Source organism: Ctenocephalides felis, unplaced genomic scaffold (assembly GCF_003426905.1).
Source record: "Ctenocephalides felis isolate EL2017-DRISC unplaced genomic scaffold, ASM342690v1 CF-g0.4_SCAFFOLD_01604, whole genome shotgun sequence".
Lineage (NCBI taxonomy): Eukaryota > Metazoa > Arthropoda > Insecta > Siphonaptera > Pulicidae > Ctenocephalides > Ctenocephalides felis.
The window spans coordinates 48,433,959-48,448,658 of record NW_020537758.1 but is presented as its reverse complement, the minus strand read 5'-3'; the positions used below and the strand labels follow the sequence as shown (position 1 = coordinate 48,448,658).

The window sequence follows — 14,700 nt, the reverse complement described above, 5'->3', positions numbered from 1 at the left end:
TACTTTATAATTTTATAAAAAATTGAACGAAGAAGTATTATAAAAAGTATTAAAAGCGAAGAATAAAAGATATAATATAACATATAATCGAATAATAAAGTTCTATCTAAATAGCAGTAATGATTTTTATTGCATTCTTTCATTGTATTTTTTGTTTTAATAATTTTAAGTTTTGTTGCATACATCCCTCTCCTCTTTGTACTCTCCCGGATTACCATTACTAAAAATTACCATCCCGGTTTTGACTTTAAACTAGTTGCAAGTGGAATTCTGTCTTGAGGCAATTATGGCATCGTGCCTTAAGGCAAATTGCTGGAACTTCCCATACTGTGACGAAATGTTCGTGAAATACTGAATGTTTTCAAATAGATTATTATAAATATTGTAACATTGTCTAATATTTATAAGAATTATATAAACTGAATTGCAAAGATGAAATTATTTGTAAATAGAACTATAGTCAGAATTAAAAATAAAATCTGAAATATTTTTGATATACAAAAAACTAAAAAAAAAAATATCGAACAAATTTTTTTTTCCAAAATCAATTATTTTGTTAAGACAAGCAGAAAGTTCTTTAAATCATTTAAATCGGACGCTTAGTTCTCTCAAAAATTGCCATTTTTTACATATTTAGCTCCGTATCTTCAAAATGGCTGGGCCTATTTTCTGCACTCTTTGCTCCGTATCTCCAAGGCTGGACCTGCCTTTGCCAAAAACTAATCTGCTCTTTTCCCTATCAATAGGAATCGAATGTTTTTTGAACCATTCAAATCGGTTGATCCGTGCGCCCGAAAACGTGACTGGAAATTTGTATCCATACACACATACACACACACATCCATTTTTTCTGAGGTATGCCAAAATGTTCAGAAACCTTCAAAAATTCGAGAAATGTAAAAATTTTCAATTCCGATTTTCGGCCCATTACAATAACTTACCTACGGGAAGTTAAAAATATGGTCACCTTAATTGTACAGGTTAATTTTTTTTTTAATCTTCGGTTTTTTTTCCTTTTCTTTCTAGGACCATCAAAGGCCACCAGTATTTAATCCAGAAGATTATGCAGTATCCTTAAGAACTTGGGGAAAACGTCCTTCGACAACAATTTCTCCATTGTATGTTCTAAGTTGTCCTTCTACACCAGAAGCACAAAGACAGGAGGATACTATCAGATCTCAAACCTTGCCAATTAAACAGAAGGACTACAAGTAAAAAAAAAATTATAAATAAATATTTTTTATGTAACTTTTAAAATTAATTCTAAGACGTTTAATAGACAAAGTCTGTATTTGAAGAAATATTCCATATATATTTATGAATTTTGAAAGTAATACTTGCTGATTTATGTAACTTATACTTTGAATACCAAAAATAGTTTAAATTATTTTTTTATTGCTTGATTTTTTTTAAATTTATTGTGCACACCCAATAAACCTATAAATATATAATACCAAAATATAGAAACTAGGATATAGGGAAATAAACAAAGTAGAAGATAGATATGTTTTTTTATAATTTTTTAGCTTATTATAACTTAACCTACGTGAAGTTAAAATGAACGCAATGTAAGATGTAATAAAAAATGCGAAGAGCGAAGACTTAGAAATTCGTATTTATCACATTTATGTTTATTTATTATGATATACAATTTATTGTATTTTTTTTTATTTTTTTCATTTCTTTTCCAGAAGTCCTATTACTGCACCTCCACCAGCCGAATCTGAAATGAAACTTCGTCAATTCGGAAGTGTTTCTGAATTATTGTCAAGATTGCGATGTGATTTGCGAGAATCATATTTAAGGTAATAAATTAATTCATTACTTTTATTATATATTAACCGAATCATAATCACTAACAAATAGTTTTTGAAGTAAAACTTCTTTAGGCGCGACTAGGGTGTAAATCCGTACAAATGCGACGGAAGTCCGTTACACCCGAACCGTTCGTTATTCGTTCTCGATGAGATTATTGCGATACGGGTCGATTGTGATTAGCCGTCGTGTATATGAATAGAAATCTGTCTTTTTATGCGTAACCGGCATCAGCGTTGTATGCGTACCGATATCAACAAAGAAATTGGCATAGATAAATAATCACTTTAAAGTTACATCGTAGTATATATCTTGATTTAATGAAAAATGCCTTAGTCAGAAGAATATTTTACTCTGTTCCTTTATAATAATAAAACAAATTAAATATTTGGGCTGTGTACTAAACGTAAGTTTATTGATTAGCAATTATTTCTATATTATTTGTAGTTGCCTTTAATCTTTGAAGATATTAAAATGAACAATATTTTTAGGCAAGACAGATATTACAGCTATTTAATAAATGAGATTATATTACCAGCGAAAAAGTAAAAAAAAAATACAAGCAGTCAATGAATGTATGTTAATTTTAATTACATGAAGTTTTTCAAACACAATTAAAAGTTGCGAAAACAATATTTGTTTAGGCATTGTTTAACATAATCCACTGTGTGAACGAATATTATAGAATTTATTAACCAGCAATTACTTCATTTCTCTAATGAAGGTTCATTTCTAATTGCTAATTACAATGACAAACCGATCATGTCATTTTTAAAGTATGACTTTGATTACATTATTGTTTGTAAATATTATACATATTTTTAATGCTATCATAAATATATAATTTATAATTTATCATTATATAAATGTGTATAATGGTCGACACTAATCAATGTGTGCATCACGAGTGTTACCATATTACTAATAAACATTATTCAAAATAACTATATGATGTATTTATTTTTACTTAAATGCAATCTTGTAAAGTAGCAAATAAGTTTCACTTCAATCGGGTATGAACCTTACGCCCACTCTTTTTTTATTAGAATACCGGCGAACAATACATCTCTTCAATGATTTAGTCCCTTCTTCAAAGAAATTTTGTCCAAAAATCACAATTTCTCGCAACGTGCAAAGTTTTTACCGTTCTATGACTTTAACCAACTTAAAACTCGTATTACAAGAAATTATATATTATTTGATTATTGATATCTTCTACAAGTTTCTTACAACGCAAAATAAAAATTGTGTAAATACCAGTTATTTCATGAGCCATATATTTCACTTCTTCTTCGCACGTATGATATTCAAATAAAATTTTAATAATTTTGTGATTATTAGAATATTTATATAATAAACCGTAAAATCTATGACTGGTAACTTTTAATTAACAGTGAACTCACAGTATAGTATCACATTAATCCATGTTGTTCATAAATTTATATTAAAGCCATTGACCTAGATGTTTAAACTCACATGCCGATGATTACTTTTCCGTAAAATATGGAATATATGTAGAAGAGAAATTGACTATACGATGAAATAAAATAGAGTAATAAATCTTAAAAATATTATCTATTTTTTAAATTATACGATAAACCATGCGTGCCATATTTTAGAACGTATGCCAATTAAATTGCTTATTCTTAAATATTAAAGCTACGGTTTACTCGAATTATTGTTTTGTCATTATAAATTTTATATGCTTGGTATTTCTTCTAAATACTTTTACAAAATTTATTGTATGTAATAGTGAAATCTATAGATAATTGTTTAAATTTGATTTTGTGTGGTTATGATTCGAAATTTCGACATATTCGACATATTTATTTTTTAATTTTTTTATTAATATGTTAAATATTTTCATCAATAGGCCGATTAATATACATAATTTGTATCGATACATTAAGATTGAATTGTTTAAGATATTATTATTATATATATATTTTAATTTTACAATTAAAAACATTATAAGAATTAACATTAAAACTGAAACATTATTTGAAGAATAATTTTTCCTGCTCCGTGAAATAATAATTTGTATAGTTACTAACTGTTCTTCCTTGCATAATTTTTGTATTGTAATGCTTTTTCATAATAATAAAGGCGGTTTTGTAACAAATTCATTAATGAGTAAATTTTAATCTGCGAACCACATACAACGGTAAATATAACAGAAATAATTGTACTTACAACTTAACTTTGATGAAACAGTTATAATTATATGTGAGCAGATGCTTCTAAATCTTTTGGATAAGAAATGATGAAATGATTCGTAATTAGATTTTTTATTATTAACTTGATTACATTTTTAAAGAGACTCAATGCCTTATTTTTAATTTTGTAGAAAATTTACGAAATAATAGCTACATTATTCCACCAATGCAAAATATAAATTTTATGGATATATTTTTACGGAGATAACACATAATCTTGATCTAGTATTTTATCAGAAATATTCATCAGCAGAGTTGGAATAACTATTTATTTAATTTATCTATTGTAAAATAACTATTGTAAAATAACTATTTTTAATTTAGTTTACCAATTTAGTTGCTATTTATTATCTTTTACGCCTTTATATCAGATTAAAGGTTCAGTTGGTTCCTATTACTCCATTGAGGTGTAATATTTTGTTTTTGAGAGGTTATTTATAAAAAAAGATGAATCTAGCTTGAATTCAATAATACAATTTTCAAAACAGCTAAATAACGTATACTTAAATATTATGTTAAGGACTCGCAAACTAAACAACGGTGTTCACCACCGAAAAAAACTCACAACGAAAGAAAATTCTTTTGTTGAGGATTTTCAAACTTTATCTCTCGAAAACCGTCCTAAGAATCAAGGTGATGGCTGGTTATACATCATTCTCCTTCTGCTTTCAAATATTGTTATTAAAAAAATTCCTAACTTCACTTCTTTTTGTAATATCGGTGATGAACCTTTTAACCTGCGGACCTTTTAGTCCCTCTGTAACCTAATATATGTAACTAAGATTCTGAAAAGTTGATACGTATACCTTAAGAAAGAAATTTATACGTTAAATTTTTGTGTATTTGCAAATTATTACGTTATCACAAATTACAAGCATTCCACTTTTTTATTATATTAATTCTTCGTATTAAAAATATATGTATAATAAATGAATAGAGATTATAGAATACCCTACTTAATATTTAATAAAATAAGAATGCTAAAAATAAAAGGACGAAATAATCTGTCATTTATATTTTTATGATTTAAAATTCATATCTACAACTATTAAGTTAACTTAAATTGTTATAATTACATATTATAATTATAAATTTATTGACATTTATAAATGTTATCATGGGTTTTGGGTTATCTGGACAACCTGACATCGTGCAGTAGCGATGTCCATTTTCACTTGAAAATATAGATACAAAATATGTTCCAAACTGAAAATAGCCCATTTCTGGAATTGCGGTGTGAAATGGCAATAAGAAATGTTTCACACTATTATTATATATTCATTACTGAATCGAGTCGCCCTAGGGCAGAACTACCCATCATTATACATGTTGTCTTACCAACAGTATTTTTAGAGATTAAAATGCTCAATAGTTAGTAAATTACATTATTATATTAATTAATATTAGTTATCTCGATTAGAGTTTACGCCATTTTCATTTTTTTTATAAAAATAGTAGTTTCATTTTTTAAAAAAGATCCAACAAGAAACTGTATAATCTGAATTAATCTAATCTGAACTAATGGGCCGATTCTGCCGTAAAATTGACCAATGTTATGGAAGGCTATGTTATGTAGCAGTTTTTCTATGAAGTGATACTAAAGACTATCGAAACCCTATGTGGTTGTAGTGCAGTCAGGCGTTTTAGAAAGAAAATCTAACCTAGAAAACAGACAAATGTCAAAAGAAACTATGTTATCACAACTGCAGTTCCATGGTTCTTTGAGATATGGCTTGATAACATATGAGTGAAGTTGCATTTAATGTGTAAAACGCCTGAAAGCATAGTAAATACATAGTAATTTGACAGTATTTAGTAGCATTTTGTATGAAAACTGGAACGTAACATAGCCTTGCCATAACATTGGTCTATTTTACGACAGAATCGGTTCATAAATCTCATTTCTAACCATGCATTTATTTCTTTGTGTCTTAGTAATATTGTTCTCTCTAAAATGTTAATTATTACGTGGCGCTACACTGTGCAATAATGCTTATTAAATATAAAGTTGTGATAAAAAATACAAATATATTTTTTTCTAAATTATCTAATTTTTTTTCAGTTTTGTGCAAGAATTCGTAAGTGCACCTATGGAAGGTGTCTCATTATTATTAGAAGTTTTGCGAGCCGTTCAGCTAAGCCATAGTGGCGGCAACAAACAGGCGAAATCGCCTCAGCAGTACCGCGTCACTCCGGCTATGCAGAGAAGGGCACTCCTGGACGAACTAACCTGCCTGCAATGCCTACAACTCTGCTGCAGCAGGAGCTCGGATGCAGCTAACAGGTGAATAGGAAATGATAGAAAGTTGTTGTAATTCGTGGTCATTATTTTGGTATAATGATCTTCAAGGAATCCACTGCACTTTACGTCGTATTAAACAAACTAATCAAAAACCATTGAAATTTTAGTGTAAGTTATTAAACTAGCCTTATGATGCGAAGGGCTTTGTTGTATTGTTATATTATTTAAAACTAGTTGGTACAGGTATTTTGCCTTGAGCCAAGTTACATGAACTTCCCGATACGTATAAATAATCAATTAAAAATAAATTAATTTATGAGTGATTAAAAGTATTCGGAGTGGATTAATTACACATATTTGAAAACGAACGAACACGTTAATTCGTAGTATTTTCTAAAAGCAAATTTTTAAAAATTAACAATTTTTATAATAGAACCAGTTTCCGTAGGACTTTAATGGTCTAGTATGTTCATTAAGACTAAGTACTCAATCGTTATACCAAGTAAATCATCCTAATTTTAATTTCAATAAACGTCAAAAAAACTACTAATTCTCTCAAACTTTGATGAATTTTCAAAATTAAACTACTTGTCGTGAGGCCGTAATATTTCAGTAAGTTCTATAAGACCATGATATATATTGCGAAAAAAAATCCATAAAAATCTGCTTAAATTTTTTTTCAACAGTTAATTACAGGAAAACGGCTCGGTAGATTTTCACCTAAAACTAATCAGTATCATTCCCAACTAATACAATCTTTAGAACAGTTTTTGATTTTTTAAAATCGATTCGGTAGTATGAGCTTAAATGTGGACGGAAAGTTTAACACTTTTTTCCAAATTACAAAGAAACTACTTGGCCAATCGTCGCACAAAACTGAGAAACGAAAATCCTCATCGAGATACATCAATTGGCTTTTAAATTTCTGAAATCGGTTCAGGAGTTTTTGAGCAAACGTTGATTAAAGGTCTAATTTTGACAAATAGTATTGATTTAATATGTTTAACTAGTGGTGCATCAATTTGTACTTTAATGCAAAATGCGGGAATCTTCATTACTTTCCGTAATAAAATATTAGTGGAATTAAAAAAAAAATTCACATACATTAAATACCGTAACTTTCATAATTATTTTGTAGACAAAATATATGAACATTTAAGTGAACGACGACGTTTACATATGTTTATATGAGGTTAATAAACAAATCAAACGGATTTAGAATGAATCTCTCTAAGAATTATAAAATCTAAATTGTAAAGTTAAAATTATTTCTTTAGAGTAGATAGGTGAGCCTAAGAATTTTATTTAGAATCAAAATTGAAGTTCGCATCATTATCGATATTAAAAATTTTTATTTTCGATTTTTAGACGTATTCTATTACTTACCCTACGCAAAGTTATTATATGCAGTTCAATAAATCATGTTATCTATCATTATTTACTGATATAGCTTTTAATTTTATATTTTATTTGCCTTTCAATATTCTATGGACGTCAAAATCATAAATGTTATGATTGTGCATGTAATGACAAAGTAGATCAGAGGCAAATTAAAACTTTCGCATAATTTTTATTGTACTTACGTTCATATGTTCTTGATGAGAACTTAATGTTAAAATAATTACGAATATAATTGGTTCAACAAAATATACTTAATCTTTGCTGTTCATCCAAATAGTTGTCTCATAACTGATATTTATCTTGCAAAATTACTAATATTTTAAAAAATATAAACATAGATATAATATTTTTGTAAACGGTTTACAAATCGATGTTCCTTTCTCTCAATTACTAAATTATTATATCAAAATTTTAATTATAATTATTGTTTATATTTTATTTTAATTCATGTGCGATTATAAATTTTTGGTGAGTATAGCATTTAAATGCGCAAATATTCAGGATTATCTAATGGATATTATCTTTAGTAGTGTGGTGTTTTTTACTTGAGCTGCTAGCACTTCCAGGTCTACTTTTCTTCGCAGAATTCTTTCGAATCCGCTCCTCAATTTGCGCAATTTCATTCGGGTTTAGCTCCAATTGCGTTCCTGAAGTAGAATGTTGAGCTGATTCGCATTCTGGTAAATCGTATCGTGGCGCTAAAATAACAGTAACATCTTGTGTATTAGCTGAATGTTGAAAAGCTTGTTTTAAAGATGCAGGAGGTTCTTGTTCGAACGCGTCTTCTGGAATAGTTGCTCCACATGGAACACAAGATTTGGCTGTTGCTTCATGAAGTTTCAAAGCTGATGATAAACTATCTATTTCGGCACTAAGTGCTGAACCTTGACTAGTACCGGCAACTTGTGAATTCGGCGTTTGTGCTAGAGGTTCAACTTCAATTTTTACCGGCTTTGCCTCCTCATTATTTGCTTTTGTTTTTTCGGCGTCTGTTGGATCCGATTCGCAATCAGTAACCATGTAAACATGTGGAGATCTCAACATCATATGCCCCATGTCTATGCACATACCAACGTAACTTTTGTGAACTTGATATTTTGCGTCTAAATCATCATCATCAGTCAATACGTTTACTCGTGGTCCATTTACGGGAGTGAATTCTGCTTCGCCATCTGAAAATGGTGGTTGGGTCGCATTCATTCTTTTATAAGACTGATTTTCACTTGTATTGTCTAAACCATAATTTTTTGATTCGGTTTTAAAAAATCGTACATCGCTGGTGTTGTTGTTTGTTATGGAATTGTTATCTCTCGGAGATGCTCCTAAAGTACCTATTAAAAATGTATTTATTATTAGTAATACACAAAATGTTATTGTAATTTCTGCCTAAAATCTATATTCACAACAACGCACCTGTGGTGTTCATCAACAAATCTCCATAATGATCACCCACAGCGTGTTCTTCCAAAACAGCAGCAATTTGTCGAGTGCTCAATTTTTTAGCCCATGTCAATTTACGTAGTTCTGGACGATGTACGCACCAAAATGAATTTCTGCTTTTCACTTCATTGTTTTTATGGCAACTTCCTACAACGTTTGAAGCACATTTGTTTGGTGTGATGTTTTTGCAGTTGACCAAATCTTGAAGATCATGTTTTATTGACAGAGCTGATAAACCATTGCCCACTAATGCCGGATCGATCTCGAGTGCTCGACCGTTGTAGCAGGGAACCACGAGTGGCATAGAGTTTCGAGTTTCGGTTGACATGATAAGAGTTGATTCACTGAAATATTTATCTTTATTAAATTTTTTCAATAAAACTTTTTTTTACTGGGAAAAAGTAATTTTTAACTGTGTTTTTCTGCTGTAATATTTCTTATACCTAATCCATTTTTATTTATAACTAGCTGACCCGACAAACTGTGTTTTGCTAAGTAAGGTATATTCTAAACAAATTCTTTTACAGAATCAAAAATATTTAATACTTTAAGTGTATAAGGGTGTGGTATTTGGATGATATTATATACAATGAGATATTATAAAAGCAATAAACCCAATTAGTTTGTCTATATTTTGTCAATACAATCAAACTGGAAGTTTTATACACATTCTATAGAAAACATGGTAAAATCCAATCCAAGTCTTTTTTGGTCTTTCGACTTATTGATTACGTTTCAAGTTTTTCAGATTCTTTTTGAATTCTGGATTTTGTGTATAATTGTAAATAATACTACTGAGCTTATACATAATTTTCAAATTTCTGCGAGGAGAGATGGAAAAATGAATTAAATATTTCTTCTTTGACCTGCTTTTTGAAAAGTTTTATGTAACATTCGATGAATTAAAGTAAATTTAATAAAAAGTATATATGCAGAGCAGGGCGAGGCACAAAGGTCCAATTTGACTTTAAGCAAATATAAACTATATTATGAAAATCAAACCGATTATATCACAACAAATAACACATTTCAAACGAACAATTATCTGACTATGTTCAATAAAACTGTCAGCTACTTCTTCATTGTAGAAATGAGCTTTTTTGCTTTCTTTCAAAAATTTGTTATCTAGACCTTTTTACCCCATAGGCGAAGTAACTTGGAACGGCCAGGTGGCAAACAGGTTTAATGTCTTATTTTAATTTTAAAGGTATTTTACAAAATAATTTCATTTTTAATTAATGCTAAAAAACAACCAATGGAAGAAAGTACTTTTATCATGGATTTTCGAAGATTACCGTTTATCTTCCGATAGTAAAGTCATAAGAATCAAGGTTATAGCTGGTTATACATCTTTTTCCCCCTACTTTCAAATATTGTAGTTAAACAATGCTTAACTTTACTGGTTTTTGACACATCGGTGGTGGACTTTTTCACCATATATTACTATCTATTCTTTGATAAATTCTGGTAAATTATAACTGAGAAAATATTATTCGACAAAATATTCCTTTGATCGATATCAAATTTAGGTTCTGGATTTAAATAATATAAATAAAAAATAACATAACCTTGAAAATGTTTTATAAATACCAATGAGTATATAATTGTACAAATGAGATTTTTCAGAGCACCGTGAATGAGAAAAATATGCCAAAAAGTACATTTTCATATTAACATTTCGAAGAAGTTGATATTTTGAGTTTCTATCAACTCTTGCGTCCCGTTTAGTAATGTTTTAGTAAATAAATAAAACTACAAACAAAACTACTTACTACAATTTGATCATAATTAAATAATATTCACGTAAAACATCCTAATAAACGTAATTGAATATCATCCGTCAAAAATGTTTGACATTTCACGTATTACCCACCGTCCATTGTTTCATTTAAATTACGCTTCTACAAATATTTTCAAATTAAAAATGTGAAGTTTCTACGCGATTTTGAAATATTATCTCACCTTTCCGACCATCTCTGGATTGGCACGAATTTTTCAAGACTAAGACTGGCCAAATCGGTTTAGCCGTTTTCGAGTTTTACCGAATCATTTGATCGAAAGCTCCATTTTTATATATAAGAAGGAAACATAAACTAATAGTTAAAATACTGTTATTTTTCATATTAAATACTTAAATTATCTGGAACAAAAAAAGTTGTTGGAACAAAAAAAATTATACCCGGTACGGATCTGTTGAGAATATCTACCTAGGAGTGAAAAAGAGGGAATTTCAGTTTGGTATAAAACAGAGGATTTTTGATACATGCATCCTATTCAGACTGCCTGCTTGTATGTTGGAATACAAAATTATAACCGGAGGATTTTTGATACAATATAATCATCCTATTTAAATCGTCTGCCGTGTGGATTACATACTGTGTAAAAAGAACATTGTTATGTAAACTTTATGACAAGAGAAATTAATATTATTATACCAACAATAAACTTTATTCTTATAAATGCAAATGTTTTGTGCCTTAAATTGCATAACAATCCTGTAACAAATCATAGAACAAACTACTCAATAACTTTTTATCTTGGTAATAGAAACTAACAATCAGTACAAGGAAGTTTCAAATTCATCATGTTCTTTGCGTATTTCTAGGCTTAGTGTTGCCCAAGGCGGTTTGCTTCCACTAGCCGCCTCGGCGACAGGACCCGCCGTGCGGGCTCGCCTGCTCGGCCTGCGCCTGCTGGCGTCCGCCTGCAGCGCCGAGGCGCGAGGACATCGGGCGGTAGACGAAGCTCTCAGTACATTAAGGTTGCAATGCGGAGAACCAGTGCGTTTTAGATTATTAGCTGGGATGCTACAAAGTGGAGGAGGAAGCGGAGAATTGCAGACAGCTGGCATGGAGTGAGTGACAAGGATTCTTATGGATATTTTGTAAACTTTTATTTGACTCGAACTTTAATAGAAAGGGGATCGTTCAAGTATTACGTAAGCAGATTTATTACAATTATTTACCCTCCCCATCCCCCTTGTCAGCAAAAGTAAGCAAGGCTCTTACCCCCTACCCCCATGCTTACGTAAACATTTTGCAATTAATATAAAAAAATAAAAATACTACTCATGACGTATTCATCATCCAGACTCCCCTGCCCCCCATGTCAACCCAAAATAAGCAAATCAACAACCCCCGCCCCCCTATAGTGCTTACATAATACTTGAACGGCCCCAAGCTAAAAATACTTGATTTTACTTCAATTAATATTGCTTTAATTTACGTGGTACATTCTAAGCACATAATAAATCTAAATTTAAAATTTGTCTCGAAGGAAATATAATAAGGAGATGAAAATACTTGATATTATTTAAACTTGTGTTGTTTTAATTAATATGATACATTCATAGTTGAACAACGAACATTTGTCTTAAAAAAATTTTAATAGCTTGCTTAACATCTCTAATTTATCTTGCTTTGACGAATGTGTATATACTAGCATACATTCTAAGAAAAATGCTATAATAAATCATGTTAATTTTTAATCCTAATATTACATGTATTTACTTCTATAATTCAATTATTGAATATAAAGAAAATTTATTTGTCTCGAAAGAAATTCAATAGCCACATGTAATACTCATGATACAAATTTCGTTAAAATTGAATTTACGATATCTTTAATTTATTATGTTTTGATGTATTTGGTACATTATAAACACAAAGTTTAAATTAAATTTTATTAAAATTAAATTAACGATATCTTCAATTTATCATGTTTTGATGTACTTGGTACGCTATAAACACAAAGTTGAAAAAAGACTATAATAAATTTGGTTAATTTTCAATTCCATTATTATATGCCTTTATATATTTATTTTTAACAGTAACTGTAGATATTTTTATTTAAATTGTATGTATTAATTACGATATATTTATATCATAGGTTTATAAACTCTTTCATCGAAACGACAGGCAGTATTCAACAAAGATTATATTTGCAATCAGAGCTTCATCAAGCTGGGCTGGAACCTCAGTTATTGCTTAAGGTAAAATTACATTAATTAGTTCACATTTTTATTACGTTAATTATTTTAGATTACGTTAATTAAATAGGTCCAAATTTAATATTTTAACTCATTATATCAAAAAATATATTAAAACTAAATAATAATTATTGCTTAAAAGTAATGTGGTACTTGCTTTTTATGTCAAACAACTATGTTCTCATCTAACAAATGTTAAACATGTCTTATAGAAATAAATAAAAAATAGTTAATAATTAAAATTAACTACCATGAAAATATCTTTACAGTCACAAAATTATATTTGTTCTAAAGCCATATGATGTGAATGCAGAAAGTGTCTTCGGCCTAAAAATAACTTTAATAATTTATAATCTAAATTTAATACTTTTAAAATAAAATATTTGTAAAAAAAAAAAACTATCAAATTTGGTTTGTAAGTTTTAAAAGTGTAAAATATGTTTAAGAGCAATAACCATTTGATACATAAAATCATCGACACACCATATCAACTACTACAGTCTGTTAATAAGGTTTTTTTTTGGTTTATATTTTAATTTAGCTTAATTCATTCTCTTGTTATTTTTTCAGTAGTGATAATTATGTGATAAGTGATTTATTTTGCTTTGTTCTATTATAAAATATAGCTACTTTACTTGTTTCACACAAAACTTGTCAAAAAACTAAAAAAAATGAAGTAGAGCATATAACCTTGATCTGGTATTTTATCGAAAATATTTGTCAACAGAGTTGGAATTACTATTTAATTACTTTATCTTTTGTAAAATGCATTTTTGGACTTAATTTACTTTACTGTTTACACATTTTCCAGATTAAATGTTTATTGGTCTTTTTTACATCACCCACGCGTAACCTTATAGAGGTTATATAAAAACGTTTGTTGAATCTAGTTTAAAATTAACAATGTATGATACAATTGAATAACATATATGCACTGAAATCTTATATTAAGGCCTCGTAAACTAAACAACAATACTCAGAACCAAAAAAACTTACAATGAAAGAAAATACTTTTGTCATAGATTTTCAAACATTTTTGTTTGTTTTCCGATGACCACGCCGTAAGAATCAAGGTGAAAGTTGATTAAAAATTTTTGTCTCTCTACTTTCAAATATTGTAGTTATTTTTTTTAACTTTACGTGTTTTTGAGATATAGATGGATCTTAAAGACCCGATCTATCCAATACATTCCATTATTGAGCCCGACATACCCAGATAAAAGACTCAGTCTTATGTGCCTAAGTGTGCTAAATTTCTATCTAAATTTTTTTATCTATATTTTCTACCCATAAAAAAATCCATTATAAATATATATTGAAACTGACCTAATTTCGATTTCCAGAATTGTACAAGTGGTCCCTGGTTAGAGCGTCTTCAGCAGGCCGTAAAGCGCTGGGAGCGTGGCTATATCGACGTGGTAAGGCTGCAGGAGAGGGCTCTGACCAGCGAGCGCGAAGGTGCAGGTCTACGTGGTAGAGTTAGCGCCCTGGAGAGACGTATCAAAGCACTACAGTCTGAAAAGGAGGACCTGCAAAGATTGTGTGCTCAATTACAAATGAATAGTAAGAAATAATTTTTTTATTGGTAATGGCAAATA

The 14,700-nt window shown here is 29.3% G+C and overlaps 1 protein-coding gene across 1 annotated transcript in view; it reads left to right on the top strand.

The window, feature by feature from the left end:
- LOC113373899 overlaps positions 1-14,700 on the top strand; it is a 407,940-nt gene that overhangs the window by 388,789 nt on the left and 4,451 nt on the right. The window contains exons 4-9 of the mRNA XM_026614164.1: positions 1,027-1,211; positions 1,692-1,805; positions 6,094-6,315; positions 11,720-11,968; positions 13,003-13,105; positions 14,446-14,665. Coding sequence (XP_026469949.1) covers positions 1,027-1,211; positions 1,692-1,805; positions 6,094-6,315; positions 11,720-11,968; positions 13,003-13,105; positions 14,446-14,665 — 1,093 coding nt within the window. The remainder of the gene's footprint in view (positions 1-1,026; positions 1,212-1,691; positions 1,806-6,093; positions 6,316-11,719; positions 11,969-13,002; positions 13,106-14,445; positions 14,666-14,700) is intronic.